At 37.3% G+C, this 17,583-nt stretch overlaps 1 protein-coding gene across 3 annotated transcripts in view; it reads right to left on the bottom strand.

The window, feature by feature from the left end:
* The window catches only part of LOC143234386 (acyl-CoA desaturase-like), a 34,788-nt gene extending 29,445 nt beyond the window's left edge, over positions 1–5,343 (bottom strand). For 2 of the 3 annotated variants that reach the window (XM_076471709.1, XM_076471707.1), the window contains exons 1-2: positions 5,187–5,343; positions 1,612–1,858 (exon numbers count right to left, since the gene is read on the bottom strand). In XM_076471709.1, the coding sequence (XP_076327824.1) occupies positions 1,612–1,789 (178 nt within the window). In that variant the 5' untranslated portion in view covers positions 1,790–1,858; positions 5,187–5,343. Of the gene's footprint in view, positions 1–1,611; positions 1,859–4,921; positions 4,945–5,186 lie in introns of those variants that run through there. The other variant, XM_076471708.1, reaches the window with a different exon arrangement.
* Between the last annotated feature and the right edge of the window lie 12,240 nt (positions 5,344–17,583).

Below are 17,583 nucleotides of genomic sequence, written 5' to 3'. Positions count from 1 at the left end.
TTTGTTTCTTTTAAATTTCGCGAACAGCTACACGAGGGCTATCTGTGTTAGTCGTACTAAATTTAGCAGTGTGAGACTAGAGGAAAGGCAGCTCATCACTCACCGCAAACTCTTGGACTACTATATTGCTGTCACATTATAACGTCCCCACGGCTAAAAGGACGAGCATGTTTGGCGCGACGGGGATGCGAACCCGCGACCCTCAGATTACGAGTCGCACGCCTTAACACGCTTGGCCATGCCGGGGCGAGCATGTTTGATGTGACGGTGACTTGAAACCGCGACTCTCAGACTGCGAGTCGAGCACCTAACCACATGTCCCTCCAGTCTTACACTGTAAAATTAGGGACGGTTAGCGTAGATAGCCCTCGTGTAGCTATACGCGAAATTCAGAAACAAACAAACTTTTTAAGCCTACTGAGTTATTGAATCGCACTCTATTTTGGACATTTTCGAAATTGTAATGTGCTGCGGGTAAAACATACAGATTATTACAGAGTTATAGCCGAGGGTTCCGATTGGAATAAAATTGGAGACATCTCGTCAATGTGCCTCCTTCACAATCAAGTAAATGTAATGGAGAATTTCAACCAATGATTATGATTTTTGTACGCAAGCAATACGAAGCGTGGGGTGCGCATGTATCCGATTCTGTTTTATACTCTTCAGTCATCACGATCTCTACCAACCTACACTTAAATCTAATTATATGCCCAACCAAATCAGAGTATCGCATGTTTCATATACATGTATACACAGCTGAAAGTATTTAAAAAAAAGACGAACTTGCTTGTCGCGCAGAAAGCGACGTAGTTCTGTACATGTTGCGTATTGATTGCTACCGCAACGGCCAAAATATCGGCGAACCGGATGGGTGGCTTTTCGTTTGTTTTGGAATTTCGCACAAAGCTACTCGAGGGCTATCTGTGCTAGCCGTCCCTAATTTAGCAGTGTAAGACTAGAGGGAAGGCAGCTAGTCATCACCACCCGCCGCCAACTCTTGGGCTACTCTTTTACCAACGAATAGTGGGATTGACCGTCACATTATATGCCCCCACGGCTGGGAGGGCCAGCATGTTTAGCGCGACGCGAGCGCGAACCCGCGACCCTCGGATTACGAGCCGCACGCCTTAACGCGCTTGGCCATGCTAGGCCATGGCTGTGCGTCCTTATGTAGTAGATTGTAGCGATACTATGGAAACAATCGAGAAATTAAAAACCGATTGGGGCCCGGCATGGTCGAGTGTGTTAAGGCGTTCGACTCGTAATCCGAGAGCCGCGGGTTCGAATCCCACTCGCACCAAACATGCTCGCCCTTTCAGCCGTGAGGGCGTTACAATGTGACGGTCAATCCCACTATTCGTTTGTAAAAGAGTAGCCTAAGAGTTGGCGGTGGGTGATGATGACTAGCTACCTTCCCTCTAGTCTTACACTGCTAAATTAGGGACGATTAGCGCAGATAGCCCTCGTGTAGCTTTGCGCGAAGTTCAAAAAAGAAAGAAACAAACCAGTTTTTAGCACATATCTTCATCTACAGAACGTTACACTTGGACAATCAGATTTAATTGTGTATAAAACAAAACAACAATAAAATATTACTATTAAACTTACCGAGTGCCCAAGCTTTCAACGGCACAGTAAAAGATAGAACTAAACCGATCAGTGCTGCAATGTGTAACATAACAAAAATCCACACATTTCTCCACACCAGATCCATATGAATAGACCTGTGTTGTTTCTTAGGAACATTCATGGTAGCTGACTCACTATTTCCCAACTTCGGATCCATCTCATAAGGAAGAAAGAGAAAACACCGCTCAGCTGCAGCGAAGCTTGGCAGACTTCAGGGTATTAGAATCTAATGAATAAATAGTAGATAATCAAGGATAAACCCAGTAAATACTAATTACATTGTAATAACTTAAGTCTAACTGATTGGCTCTGACTGGTCCATCAATACTATACGTCATTTAATTGAGTGTTTTTCTTTGTTTGTTCCAGATTGTGTTAACTCCTGCACAAGGACCACGTGTACGTCTCTCTCAAATTGTTTATTGGTAGAATACAGTTAACAGCTTTCAGTATTGTTGTAGTTGTTTAATCAAATAACGAAATTTTATCAGCACTCTTTATAATGCTCCCATTGTAGAATGTGCTATTATTCCTTGTAATGCACCTACAATCTCATATTTCAGAACTTATTAGCACTAATTATAATACGCCCATAGTTCCACATTGTGGAATGTGTTAGCGCTACTTATAATGCACACATAATCCGACATTGTGAAATATGTTAGCGCTTCTTATAATGCACACATAGTTCCACATTGTGGAATGTGTTAGCACTCCTTATAATGCACACATAGTCCTACATTGTAGAATGTGTTAGCACTACTTATAATGCACACATAGTTCCACATTGTGGAATGTGTTAGCACTCCTTATAATGCACACATAGTTCCACATTGTGGAATGTGTTAGCACTCCTTATGATGCACACATAGTCCTACATTGTAGAATGTGTTAGCACTACTTATAATGCACACATAGTTCCACATTGTGGAATGTGTTAGCACTCCTTATAATGCACACATAGTTCCACATTGTGAAATGTGTTAGCACTCTTTTAGTGCACCCTTTAGCCTATCACTTCAAAATTAAAGATGGCTCCACCTAGCTGAGAAAAAAAACTGTCCAATAAACGGTTTTTATTTACCTTTCAAATTAACTTTTTTTTTTGACGCTGAAGTATTTTTGACCTTCTGTCAGAACTGATTTGTTTAATTCGTTAGGTCGTAGTATGCGTATACTAGTCTGTAACATAGTGAATCAAAATGTAGTGTTTGACTTTTAAGGTGACATTTTTAGACAAGCTCAAATCGTTTGAGTAGTCGAGCAGAAATAAAATTACAGTTTCTTCGTATATCGCTAGCATCAAGTTTAGATGTTCGCCAGAAATGTTAGCGATAATGAAACTTTCAAAACTGTTCAGAAAAACAACAACCAAATACGTTATGGGTATGGGAACTAGACCCAAGGAAACTCACTAGCCAAATACGTTATGGGTATGGGAACTAGACCCAAGGAAACTCACTGGCCAAATACGTTATGGGTATGGGAACTAGACCCAAGGAAACTCACTGGTGAAAGTTAAACGCACAGTTGGAAAAATAAAAACTTAATTTTTGTGGTGGTTTATATTAATAGTAGTTTAGAATACCCATTAAGATAGTAGACACTATACAAAAAGCAATGTGTTTTGTTTTTGTTATTAAATCTTTAACGACAGTACTATATGTTAATTGTATACCATGCTCTGCTTTGTGGAAAATAATAATTCACTAATTTAACGGATAAGCCAAAGTTTATAAACAAAATAACGAAAATGTATGCGTTATATCAGGGATTTTTTTTATCTACCTTTCGAGCACAAATCCTAAAATAACATAACCCATGTGCACTTAAGGCAGATTTCAGTTCTCACATATAAAACTACTGTAAAATGTGCCAGGCAAATCTGGATACTGGATGTTTACCCATACACACTATGGATCATTTCTATAGCAAAGTTATTTGATACTTATATAATGCACCTTTAGTACTCTTGCGATACGATATAATGTTTAATGAAACTTGCTAGTAGTTTTATATTATGGATTTCAATGTTCAATTGTAAAAAACGTTTATTTTCTTATACATACACTTCCTGTAATTATAAAACACATGTAAGCTGTGCAAATTGAGCTTCGTAAAATTAGTTTTATCCCCTATTTGATTTGTTTGTTTGTCTTCTTGTAGCAAAGCCACATCGGGCTCTCTGCTGAGTCCATCGAACGGGGAATCGAACCCGTAGACTTACCTCTGTACTAGCGGGGGACTCCTCTATTTGAAGCCCTCGTCACCGAGGCACAGTGGTATGTCTGCGGATTTACAACGCTAGAATTCGTCTTTCGATACCTGTGGTTAGCAGAGCAGAGGTCGCCCATTGTGTAGCTTTGTGCTCAGTTACAAACAAACAAAGCTTTATTTGAAACTTTTACCATTTTTAAAGCACGTATTGCAGTACAAAATCAAAACCCTGGTATATAGATACGTATTATTACATGAAGAAGTACATTATATATTTGTATATAATATATTAAAATTGGCGGATTTAAAATTAAAATACCACTTCGAAACTTTGAATGTAGTGCATGACAGGGAAACGTGAGAGTTTCTCTATTCGTTTTGCTTGGTTACAATACGGACAGGTACATTGAATATAAGTAAATACACGTCGTATGGATAAATGCTACTTCTCAACCGTCTGAGAGACAGGTACAACTGGGATTCAAACAGAGTGTGGGCCAAGCTGTTAGGGCAATCTACTCCTATTCTGAGGGTCGCAGAATCGAACGCTCGTCACACTAAACATGTTCGATCTTTCAGATATAGGAACGTCATAATGGTACGGTAAATACCATTATTCGTTTGTAAAAGAATAGCCTAAGAGTTGGCGGTGGGTAGTGATGACTAGCTGCCTTCCCTCAGTCTTATCCGACTAAATTAGGACACAGTTATCGTTGACAGCTCTCGTGTAGCTTTGCGCGAAATTCGAAAAACAATCAAACAGAATGGAGAACAAAATCCTCCAATTATTTCAACATGTAGCTGCGATAAATTCATCGCGACTCACTCGGCAATGTGTGTGTGCGTTTTGTTATAACATCGGGCTATCTGCTGAGCCCGCGCGGTAAAATCGAGCCGATGGTATTTAACAAAATAAGCGATACACAGTTTTTGACAAGAAAAGTCAATAATTATCGCTATATTTCGCACGTGTCGAGTCTCAACCTCCATCAAATATGGCGTTATGTTCCCTTAACTAAAATAATGACATCGCGAACATGAAATCTACAAGCAATCATCACTTGTTTCTTACCTGATATCCAACGTTCAACAGCACGGAGAAAAAAAACAAAACAGATATTTCACGCATGCGCAATGTGACAGACGGAAAAGATCTGATATGAATGCGCGAGCTTACAATTCATGAATATAGGGGCCAACAATTTCCATTTAAAACAAAATAACGTTATTATCGAAAAAAAAGAGAAATAGATAAAAAATATGAAAACACATAACTGTTAATCAAAGCAGCCTATTGATTGTAAACAAAATAAAGGTTGCCCGAAATGCTGTCTCACCTGTAGTGATAATTTACCCAAGCTGCGAATGAACACTTCATCAGGGGTTGTTTGTACTCGTCTGTTAATAAAAAGGGGAAGAATAATAAAAGGACTGTATCGAAATCGGGGCACGTTGATGTGTTCGACCAATAAGAATGTTGTATTTGTAAGAGCGCCATTCCGTAATAAACCCTTGTTTACTAGCCTTAGCCAAAGGAAAGCCCTCGAGGCAAGGAGAGTAGTACAAGGAAAAACTTAGAGGTCACATAGTGTGATGTTATTGTATCCTAGTTCCTTTACCAACAAGACTGTAAATTTCAGTAGGAAATAAGACCAAAAGATAATTTAGTGTTATTTCGATCTGTCTTGCATAATGTGATGTAACGTTGGCGTTTTGTTTTTAGAAAATCATTTTAAATTAAAAAAAAAAAAAAGATCACCGTGAGAGTTACCAGCGATTCGAACTCGTGCAACGGTTCAATTTGGAGCTCTCGAGTGGTCAAAGTCAACAGAACAGAATGTCCTTTAATGCTGGCCTCATTGTTAAGTCTTGCAGCTTGCGGGATAAAAACCTGTCACTGTAAGTACTCACCCTTTCAGCCGTGGGGACGTTATATGTGACGGCCATTCTCACTTACTGTTGGTCAAAAGTAGTCCCAGAGTTGGCGGTTGATGGCGTTGACTCTTCGCTAACCCTAAAATAACTTAGTGTAGTTTTGCGCATAAAAAAAGGTGAACATTTAAAGTAATAATTTAAAAACAGTTAGTGATGAAATGAGTATTTAATGTAAAATAATAACACTATGTAACACAAATATTGTCCCTGGATAGTATGTGTTATTTATTAATTGCTTATATTGTAAATGTACATAAAATGGCCATTATTCCCTTCAAACTTTGCTTTTGTGACCTGGATAATGAAATTTAGAAATTAATCTATTTTGTATATAAAAACGGGCAAATTTGAACATTTTCATTTACATAAGATCTGAATAAAACAATATATGAATCAAGATTTGCATGTATTTATACTAAATTTACACAAAAATGTTTACAAGTGAGTAGTTTTAGAGATTTGTGACTGTAATGACAGTTACGACAAAAAGTGTTCGTACCCCTGCGTCCCGAGTGGATTTTTTGCTCAAACATAAAAAAGTATCACGATTAGGCTAATAGAAGTACAGTGTATTATAAATATTACACTAACACACATCTACGTAAATATTTATGTAAATTAAACAACAAATAAGCTGTTTATAAACAAATAACCAAACGTAGTATGAGCAGAAAGTGTTCGTACAGTTCAGAACGTGTGGAGAAACTGATATTCCCGTAAAACTTTTGTTTAGTTTGGCGAATAAACTACATTATACCATTCCAGAACTAGGCACTGGGTTCACAATTATTGGAATTTAGCCAGCAAAAAATGTACTTCTGGCAATTTAGCGCCGTCTCTGTCATTATCTGCTTGGTCATCATGGCGAACAGGAAACAAGTGTCCAGTGATTAAAAAAAACCGAATTATTGTAACATACAAGTTTCATGTCTCTTTCCGGTATTGCTACACAACTTAATGTGCCGAAATCTACTGTTCAAAGCATAATTGTCAAGTTTAAGCTTACAGGGTCAACTGCTAAACTCCACCGTTCCGGACGCCCCACCAAAATTCCAGAGAGAACCAAGAGGAAGGTTCTCAGAGAAGTTAGTAAGAACCCTCGTTTAACACGTAATGACATACAGAAACTAGTAAGAGAAACTGGGGTTGAAGTAAGCACCTCTACAGTTACGAACATGTTACGATCCTCTGGGTTCAAAGCATGTCGTCCTTGTAGAACTCCATATTTAAAGCCTGTTCATTTAGAAGCACAATTGAGGTATGCAAGAAAGCATGTAGATTAACCCTTCACCTATTGGAAGAGTATTCTTTGGTCAGACGAGACTAAAATCGAGCTCTTCGGCCACAATGATGTTTGCTATGTTTTCTGTAAGAAGGGGGAACGAAATCTTCCAAAGAACACCGTCCTTATACTTAAACACGGAGATGACTCGATCATGCTATGTGGTTCCTTCAGCTCTTCTGGTATAGGCAGCCTTCACCGCGTCAATGGAATTATGAAAAAAAGAGAGTATGTTGATATATTATGCACTTATATCAAGAATGATGCTCGGAACTTGCGGCTTGAGCGTCGTTGGATCTCCCAGCACGACAGTGACCCTGAGCACACATCGAAATATGTGCAATCCTTGTTGTAGAGGAACCATATAAGCGTTCTGGAGTGGCCATCGCAGTCACCCGACCTCAACCCAATTGAAAACGTTTGGCATGAGTTGAAGACCAGGGTTCATCAGCGTCATCCAAAAAACTTGCAAGAGTTGGAGGCCTTCTGTGAAGAAGAATGGAAGAAAATACCAGTCGAGTACTGTCAAACGATCATGGAGGGCTATGAGAAGAGATTGGGCCAAGTAATTCACCTGAAAGGCTACACAACTGGCCTAATCGTGATACTTTTTAAGTTATGAGGAAAAAAACTACTCACGACGTAGGGGTACGAACACTTTCTGCCGTAACCGTAAATCACTTTCACGTATCAGTCCCCAAATATAGTCTCCCATCATGTTTTTGTTATACGCTCCCAGGTCACAAAAGCAAAGTTCGAAGAGAAAATAGGTGTTTTCCATTTACTTTAGGCATAAGCAATTGGAAAATAACACTTTCTGTCCAGGAACAAGAAAAAGTCAAAATTGTGTTACATAGTGTATCATACAGAAATCCATTAGTAAAAGGCCCGGCATGGCCTGGTGGTTAAGGCGCTTGACTCGCGGGTTCGAATCCAAGGCACTCCAAACATGCTCGCCCTTTCAGCCGTGGGGGCGTTTTAATGTGACGGTCATTCCCACTATTCGTTGGTAAAACAGTAGCCCAAGAGTTGGCTGTGGGTGATGATAACTAGCTGCCTTTCCTCTAGTGTTACACTGCAAAATTAGAGACGGCTAGTGCAAAATTAGTGCAGATAGCAAACAAACAAACAAACCATTAGTAAAATTCCAGAAAATTTAAAACAAGAGAAAGTTTTGTTTTCAATCTTCCTACTTTGAATAGGGACAGTTTTCTTGTAAACACACAAACTAGGTGTAGACGCTTACCAAACTCTAAAAGGATGTACGTATGTCTTTGTGTATAACTACAGAGCGGCCAATAGGTGGAGAACAGGTTTGTTTGTTTTTGAATTTTGCGCAAAGATACACGAGGGCTATCTGCGCTAGCCGTCCCTAATTTATCAGTATAAGACTAGAGGGAAGGCAACTAGTCATCACCACCCACCGCCAACTCTTAGGCTACTCTTTTGCCAACGAATAGTGGGATTGGCTGTCACATTATAACGCCCCCACAGGTGAAAGGGAAAGCATGTTTGATTCGACCGGGATTTTTATCTCTTATGTTTGACTTCCCTTCACACCTAACTTAATAAAAATGTGACCACCTGACAATCATCATTCAGTTCCCGTTTGGGAATCTTTTAATTACAGTAAAATAAAACAAAAAATATGCCTAGTTATCCTCTATGCAAAGAGATGGCCTGACTCTTGACAGTGAGAGGGGAATCCATCCCTCATTATGTGGTATTCCAGTCGGTCTGATGACCACTGCTATAGGATTTGTCAGTAATGAAGGGCAGATACAGCTCCCACACTGCTGTACATTCCTCATTACTTTTACTCATTAATTATTTTTGGAATTATAGTTTAATGTGAATCACCGCTGTACGTGTGGTAGTTTGAATTGATGAAGCTGAAGGCTAAACAGGTGGTTTTTCCAGTTCAGTTAATGCTGGTAATTACTAAACCTGTAGAAATAGGCTTCACGCTGTTAGTAGTTATGCAGTGGATCTCGTAATGAAATAATTTTGTATTCATGCAAATAAATATGTCAACCTAGTAAAATAAAAATACTAGTGACCTACAAACGTGGCATCTACAATACATAGACACAAGTTTCAAAAGACGGTTAGTTTAAACCTTGTTAATTTCACAAAGATAAAAATACTGTTAATTTAAACGTTGTTAACTTCATAATAGTTTAAGACAAGCTTGAAAATACTGTTAGTTTAAACCTTGTTAACTTCATAAAAGTATAGAACATGCTCGAACATACTGTTACTTTAAACCTTGTCGAGTTTATTAAAGTACAGGACATGCTTGAAATTATTGTTAATTTAAACCTTGTTAAATTTACAAAGGTAAAAATACTGTTAATTTAAACATTGTTAACTTCACAATAGTTTAAGACAAGCTTGAAAATACTGTTATTTTAAACATTGTTAACTTCATAAAAGTATAGAATATACTTGAAAATACTGTTAGTTTAAACTTTGTTAACTTTAAAAAGGTAAAAATACTGTTGGTTTAAACTTTGTTAATTTCATAAAAGTATAGAACATGCTCGAACAAATTGTTAGTTTAAACCTTGTCAACTTCATTAAAGTATAGGGCATGCTTGAAAATACTGTTAGTTTAAACATTTATAACTTCATTGAAGCATAGAACATGCTTGAAAATACTGTTAGTTTAAACCTTGTTAACTTCATAATAGTATAGAACATGCTCGAACATACTTTCAGTTTAAACCTTGTTAACTTTATTAAAGTATAGAACATGCTTAAAAATAATGTTAGTTTAAACCTTGTTAACTTCCTTAAAGTATAGAAAATGCTCGAACATACTGTTAATTTAAAACTATTTAATGTCATTGAAGTATAGAGCATGCTCGAAAATACTGTTAGTAAAATCCTTTTTAACTTCATTAAAATATAGAACATGCTTAAAAATACTGTTAGTTGAAACCTTGTTAATTCATTAAAGGATAAAACGTGCTTGAAGATACTGTTAGTTTAAACCTTGTTAACTTTACAAAGGTAAAAAATGTTAATTCAAACCTTGTTAACTTCATAAACGCATAGAACACTCTCGAAATTATTGTAAGTTTAAACCTCGTTAACTACGTAAACGCATAGAACACAAATGAAAATACTGTTAGTTTAAACATTGCTAACATGACAAAGGTATAGAGCAAGCTTGAAAATACTATTATTTAAACCTTGTTAACTTTATAATAGTATAGAATATACTTGAAACTATTGTTAGTTTAAACCTTGTTAACTTCAATTAAAGTATAGAACATGCTTGAAAATACTGTCAGTTTAAAATTTGTTAACTTTAAAATAGTTTAGGACATGCCTGAAAATACTGTTAGTTTAAACATTCTTAACATCATAAACGCATAGAACACGAATGAAAATACTGTTAATTTAAACCTTGTTAACTTCATAAAATTATAGAATATGCTCGAACATACTGTTCGTTTAAACCTTGTTGAGTTCATTAAAATATAGGACATGTTTGAAAATACTGTTAGTTCAAAAATTGTTAATTTCATTAAAGTTTGTTTGTTTGATTTTGAATTTCGCACAAAGCTACTCGAGGGCTATTTGTGCTAGACGTTCCTAATTCAGCAGTGTAAGACTAGAGGGAAGGCAGCTAGTCATCACCACCCACAGCCAACTCTTGGGCTACTCTTTTACCAACGAATAGTGGGATTGACAATGAATAAACAATTACCAAAACTTATTTTCATTGTGTCTATGTGTGAATAAACAATTACCAAATTGACCGTCACATTATAACGCCCCCACGGCTGAAAGGGCGAGCATGTTTGGTGCGACGGGGATGCGAACCCGCGACCCTCAGATTACGGGTCGCACACCTTAACACGCTTGGCCATGCCGGGCCTTCGTTAAAGTAGAGAACATAGCAAAAAATACTGTTAGTCTAAAACTTGCTAACTTTATAAACACATAGAACACGCTTCAAAATATTGTAAGTGTAAACCTTTTTAACTTCATTAAAGTATAGAGCATGCTTGAAAATTCTGTTAGTTTAAACCTTGTTAATTTCATAAAAGTATAGAATATACTTAAAACTACTGTTAGTTTAAACCTTGTTAACTTCAATAAAAGTATAGGGTATGCTTGAAAATACTGTTAGTTTAAACCATGTTAACTTTACAAAGGTAAAAATATTGTTAGTTTAGATCTTATTAACTTCGTAATAGTTTAGGACATGCTTGAAAATACTATTAGTTTAAATCTTGTTAACTTCATACAAAATGTAAAACATGCTTGAAAACATGGCTGGTTTAAACGTTGTTAGCTTCACAGAAATGTAGAAACATGAAAATATAAGTTACACATTAACATTATTCTCTCATTCTATCAACAAATAAAAACTGAGTCTGACACAAACTTTTATAAGAAGTAAATTTAAACGGTCCCAAATATTTCATTGTGTTCAAATAGCTTCACCACTCAAGTCAGAGGTGTGATAGCAGTATTAAGTATGTAAATATCACTGAAGTCAGAGGTGTGGTAAGAGTGTTACAACAGTTTTAATAAGGAAATATCACTGAAGTCAGAGGTGTGATAGCAGTATTAAGTATGTAAATATCACTGAAGTCAGAGGGGTGATAGCGATGTAAATATGACAGGTGAACACAAGGGTAAAAGATCTTAGCTGTTTAAAGTAAACAAAACAACATTTCTTGGTATACGTTGACAGGCAGGCTACTATAAGTATTTCGACAATATCAATTTCGAACCACTAGATGGCAGTGTAAAAATGGTAAGATTCCAAACAAGTGGTATTCTGTGGTATCAAAAATATAACTCTAAGAGGGTGCAATCTATTCAGAATCATTCGCACACGTACCTCGATCCTCAACTTGACTCAACGATAAAACTTGAGGGTCAGAGAGCATAACATTAAAAACCGACTTTCGACACTCGTAACATCGTCTTGAGCTTAAGAACAACCTAAACATTTTCTGATGGATTAATACAATACAGATTCGTAGTTTCTTAGTTATTTGATCCGATGTGCTAGAACAAATAATTCTAATCACCTCAAAATCTAAATTAAAGCTGGTAGAAGAATTACCAGAGACTCATTTAGTTTAGTCTGACAGAAGAATTACCAGAGACTCATTTAGTCTGACAAAAGAATTACCAGAGACTCATTTAGTCTGACAGAAGAATTACCAGAGACTCATTTAGTCTGACAGAAAAATTACCAGAGGCTCATTTAGTTTAGTCTGACAGAAGAATTACCAGAGACTCATTTAGTCTGACAGAAGAATTATCAGAGACTCGTTTAGTTTAGTCTGACAGAAGAATTACCAGAGACTTGTTTAGTCTGACAGAAGAATTACCAGAGACTCATTTAGTTTAGTCTGACAGAAGAATTACCAGAGACTCATTTAGTCTGACAGAAGAGTTACCAGAGACTTGTTTAAGCTGGTAGAAAAATTATCAGAGACTTGTTTTGTCTGGCAGAAGAGTTACCAGAGACCCGTTTAGTCTGGCAGAAGAGTTACCAGACACTCGTTTAATCTGACAAAAGAATTACCAGAGGCTCATTTAGTCTGACAGAAGAATTACCAGAGGCTCATTTAGTTTAGTCTGACAGAAGAATTACCAAAGACTCATTTAGTCTGACAGAAGAATTATCAGAGACTCGTTTAGTTTAGTCTGACAGAAGAATTACCAAAGGCTCATTTAGTTTAGTCTGAGAGAAGAATTACCAGAGACTCGTTAAGTCTGACAGAAGAATTACCAGAGACTCATTTAGTCTGACAGAAGAATTACCAGAGACTTGTTCAAGCTGGTAGAAAAATTATCAGAGACTCGTTTAGTTTGACAGAAAAATTACCAGAGACTCATTTAGTCTGACAGAAGAATTACCAGAGACTCATTTAGTCTGACAGAAGAATTACCAGAAGTTCATTTAGTTTAGTCTGACAGAAGAATTACCAGAGACTCATTTAGTCTCACAGAAGAATTACCAGAGGCTCATTTAGTCTGACAGAAGAATTACCAGAGACTCGTTTAGTTTAGTCTGACAGAAGAATTACCAGAGACTCATTTAGTTTAGTCTGGGAGAAGAATTACCAGAGTCTCGTTTAGTTTAGTCTGACAGTAGAATTACCAGAGCCTCATTTAGTCTGACAGAAGAATTACCAGAGACTCGTTTAGGCTGTCAGAAAAGTTACCAGACACTCGTTTAGTCTGACAGAAGAATTACCAGAGGCTCATTTAGTCTAACAGAAGAATTGCCAGAGGCTCATTTAGTTCAGTCTGAGAGAAGAATTACCAGAGACTCGTTTAGTCTGACAGAAGAATTACCAGAGGCTCATTTAATCTGACAGAAGAATTACCAGAGACTCATTTAGTCTGTCAGAAGAGTTAGCAGAGACTCGTTTAGGCTGTCAGAAGAGTTACCAGAGACTTGTTCAAGCTGGTAGAAGAATTACCAGAGACTTGTTCAAGCTGATAGAAGAATTACCAGAGACTTGTTTAGCCTGGCAGAAGAATTACCAGAGACTTGTTCAAGCTGGTAGAAAAATTATCAGAGACTCGTTTAGTCTGACAGAAGAATTACCAGAGGCTCATTTAGTCTGACAGAAGAATTGCCAGAGGCTTATTTAGTCTGACAGAAGAATTACCAGATAATCATTTAGTCTGACAGAAGAATTACCAGAGACTCATTTAGTCTGACAGAAAAATTACCAGAGGCTCATATAGTTTAGTCTGACAAAAGAATTACCAGAGACTCATTTAGTTTAGTCTGACAGAAGAAATACCAGAGACTCATTTAGTCTGACAGAAGAATTACCAGAGATTCGTTTAGGCTGTGAGAAGAGTTACCAGAGGCTCATTTAGTCTGACAGAAGAATTACCAGAGGCTCATTTAGTCTGACAGAAGAATTGCCAGAGGCTTATTTAGTCTGACAGAAGAATTACCAGATACTCATTTAGCCTGGCAGAAGAATTACCAGAGGCTCATTTAGTCTGACAGAAGAATTACCAGATACTCATTTAGCCTGGCAGAAGAATTACCAAAGGCTCATTTAGTTTAGTCTGACAGAAGAATTACCAGAGACTCATTTAGTTTAGTCTGAGAGAAGAATTACCAGAGACTCGTTTAGTTTAGTCTGACAGAAGAATTACCAGAGGCTCATTTAGTCTGACAGAAGAATTACCAGAGGCTCATTTAGTTAAGTCTGAGAGAAGAATTACCAGAGACTCGTTTAGGCTGTCAGAAAAGTTACCAGACACTCGTTTAGTCTGACAGAAGAATTGCCAGAGGCTCATTTTGTTTAGTCTGAGAGAAGAATTACCAGAGACTCGTTTAGTCTGACAGAAGAATTACCAGAGGCTCATTTAATGTGACGGAAGAATTACCAGAGACTCATTTAGTCTGACAGAAGAGTTACCAGAGACTCATTTAGTCTGACAGAAGAATTACCAGAGACTCATTTAATTTTACAGAATAATTACCAGAGGCTCATTTAATCTCACAGAAGAATTACCAGAGGCTCATTTAGTCTGACAGAATAATTACCAGAGGCTCATTTAGTTTAGTCTGACAGAAGAATTACCAAAGACTCATTTAGTCTGACAGAAGAATTATCAGAGACTCGTTTAGTTTAGTCTGACGGAAGAATTACCAAAGACTCATTAAGTTTAGTCTGACAGAAGAATTACCAAAGGCTCATTTAGTTTAGTCTGAGAGAAGAATTACCAGAGACTCATTTAGTCTGACAGAAAAATTACCAGAGACTTGTTCAAGCTGGTAGAAAAATTATCAGAGACTCGTTTAGTCTGACAGAAAAATTACCAGAGGCTTATTTAGTTTAGTCTGACAGAAGAATTACCAGAGACTCGTTTAGTTTAGTCTGACAGAAGAATTATCGGAGACTCGTTTAGTTTAGTCTGACAGAAGAATTACCAGAGACTCATTTAGTTTAGTCTGACAGAAGAATTACCAGAGTCTCGTTCAGTTTAGTCTGACAATAGAATTACCAGAGACTCATTTAGTCTGACAGAAGAATTACCAGAGACTCGTTTAGGCTGTCAGAAGAGTTACCAGACACTCGTTTAGTCTGACAGAAGAATTACCAGAGGCTCATTTAGTCTGACAGAAGAATTACCAGAGGCTCATTTAGTCTGACAGAAGAATTACCAGAGACTCATTTAGTCTGACAGAAGAATTACCAGAGACTCATTTAGTCTGACAGAAGAATTACCAGAGGCTCATTTAGTCTGATAGAAGAATTACCAGAGGTTCATTTAGTTTAGTCTGACAGAAGAATTACCAGAGACTCATTTAGTCTGACAGAAGAATTACCAGAGACTCATTTAGTCTGACAGAAGAATTACCAGAGACTCATTTAGTTTGACAGAAGAATTACCAGAACTTCATTTGGTTTAGTCTGACAGAAGAATTACCAGAGACTCATTTAGTCTCACAGAAGAATTACCAGAGGCTCATTTATTCTGACAGAAGAATTACCGGAGACTCGTTTAGTTTAGTCTGACAGAAGAATTACCAGAGACTCATTTAGTTTAGTCTGGGAGAAGAATTACCAGAGTCTCGTTTAGTTTAGTCTGACAGTAGAATTACCAGAGCCTCATTTAGTCTCACAGAAGAATTACCAGAGACTCGTTTAGGCTGTCAGAAAAGTTACCAGACACTCGTTTAGTCTGACAGAAGAATTACCAGAGGCTCATTTAGTCTAACAGAAGAATTGCCAGAGGCTCATTTAGTTTAGTCTGAGAGAAGAATTACCAGAGACTCGTTTAGTCTGACAGAAGAATTACCAGAGGCTCATTTAATCTGACAGAAGAATTACCAGAGACTCATTTAGACTGTCAGAAGAGTTACCAGAGACTCGTTTAGGCTGTCAGAAGAGTTACCAGAGACTTGTTCAAGCTGGTAGAAGAATTACCAGAGACTTGTTTAGCCTGGCAGAAGAATTACCAGAGACTTGTTCAAGCTGGTAGAAAAATTATCAGAGACTCGTTTAGTTTGACAGAAGAATTACCAGAGGCTCATTTAGTCTGACAGAAGAATTACCAGAGGCTTATTTAGTCTGACAGAAGAATTGCCAGAGGCTCATTTAGTCTGACAGAAGAATTACCAGAGACTCATTTAGTCTGACAGAAAAATTACCAGAGGCTCATTTAGTTTAGTCTGACAAAAGAATTACCAGAGACTCATTTAGTTTAGTCTGAGAGAAGAGTTACCAGAGGCTCATTTAGTCTGACAGAAGAATTACCAGAGGCTCATTTAGTCTGACAGAAGAATTGCCAGAGGCTTATTTAGTCTGACAGAAGAATTACCAGATACTCATTTAGCCTGGCAGAAGAATTACCAGAGGCTCATTTAGTCTGACAGAAGAATTACCAGATACACATTTAGCCTGGCAGAAGAATTACCAAAGGCTCATTTAGTTTAGTCTGACAGAAGAATTACCAGAGACTCATTTAGTTTAGTCTGAGAGAAGAATTACCAGAGACTCGTTTAGTTTAGTCTGACAGAAGAATTACCAGAGGCTCATTTAGTTTAGTCTGAGAGAAGAATTACCAGAGACTCGTTTAGGCTGTCAGAAGAGTTACCAGAGACTTGTTCAAGCTGGTAGAAGAATTACCAGAGACTTATTTAGCCTGGTAGAAGAATTACCAGAGACTCATTTAGTCTGACAGAAGAATTACCAGAGGCTTATTTAGTCTGACAGAAGAATTACCAGATACACATTTAGTCTGACAGAAGAATTACCAGAGACTCATTTAGTCTGACAGAAAAATTACCAGAGGCTCATTTAGTTTAGTCTGACAGAAGAATTACCAGACTCATTTAGTCTGACAGAAGAATTACCAGAGGCTCATTTAGTTTAGTCTGACAGAAGAATTATCAAAGACTCATTTAGTTTAGTCTGACAGAAGAATTACCAGATACTCATTTAGTCTGACAAAAGAATTACTAGAGACTCGTTTAGTCTGACAGAAGAATTACCAGAGATTCGTTTAGGCTGTCAGAAGAGTTACCAGACACTCGTTTAGTCTGACAGAAGAATTACCAGAGGCTCATTTAGTCTGACAGAAGAATTACCAGAGACTCATTTAGTCTGACAGAAGAATTACCAGAGACTCGTTTAGGCTGTCAGAAGAGTTACCAGACACTCGTTTAGTCTGACAGAAGAATTACCAGAGGCTCATTTAGTCTGACAGAAGAATTACCAGAGGCTCATTTAGTCTGACAGAAGAATTACCAGAGACTCATTTAGTCTGACAGAAGAATTACCAGAGACTTGTTCAAGCTGGTAGAAAAATTATCAGAGACTCGTTTAGTCTGACAGAAAAATTACCAGAGACTCATTTAGTCTGATAGAAGAATTACCAGAGGTTCATTTAGTTTAGTCTGACAGAAGAATTACCAGAGACTCATTTAGTCTGACAGAAGAATTACCAGAGACTCATTTAGTCTGACAGAAGAATTACCAGACACTCATTTAGTTTGACAG

This window comes from Tachypleus tridentatus, chromosome 12 (assembly GCF_004210375.1).
Source record: "Tachypleus tridentatus isolate NWPU-2018 chromosome 12, ASM421037v1, whole genome shotgun sequence".
Taxonomy (NCBI): Eukaryota; Metazoa; Arthropoda; class Merostomata; order Xiphosura; family Limulidae; genus Tachypleus; species Tachypleus tridentatus.
Note: the sequence above shows the minus strand (reverse complement) of the source record. Positions and strands in the feature narration are given on the sequence as shown.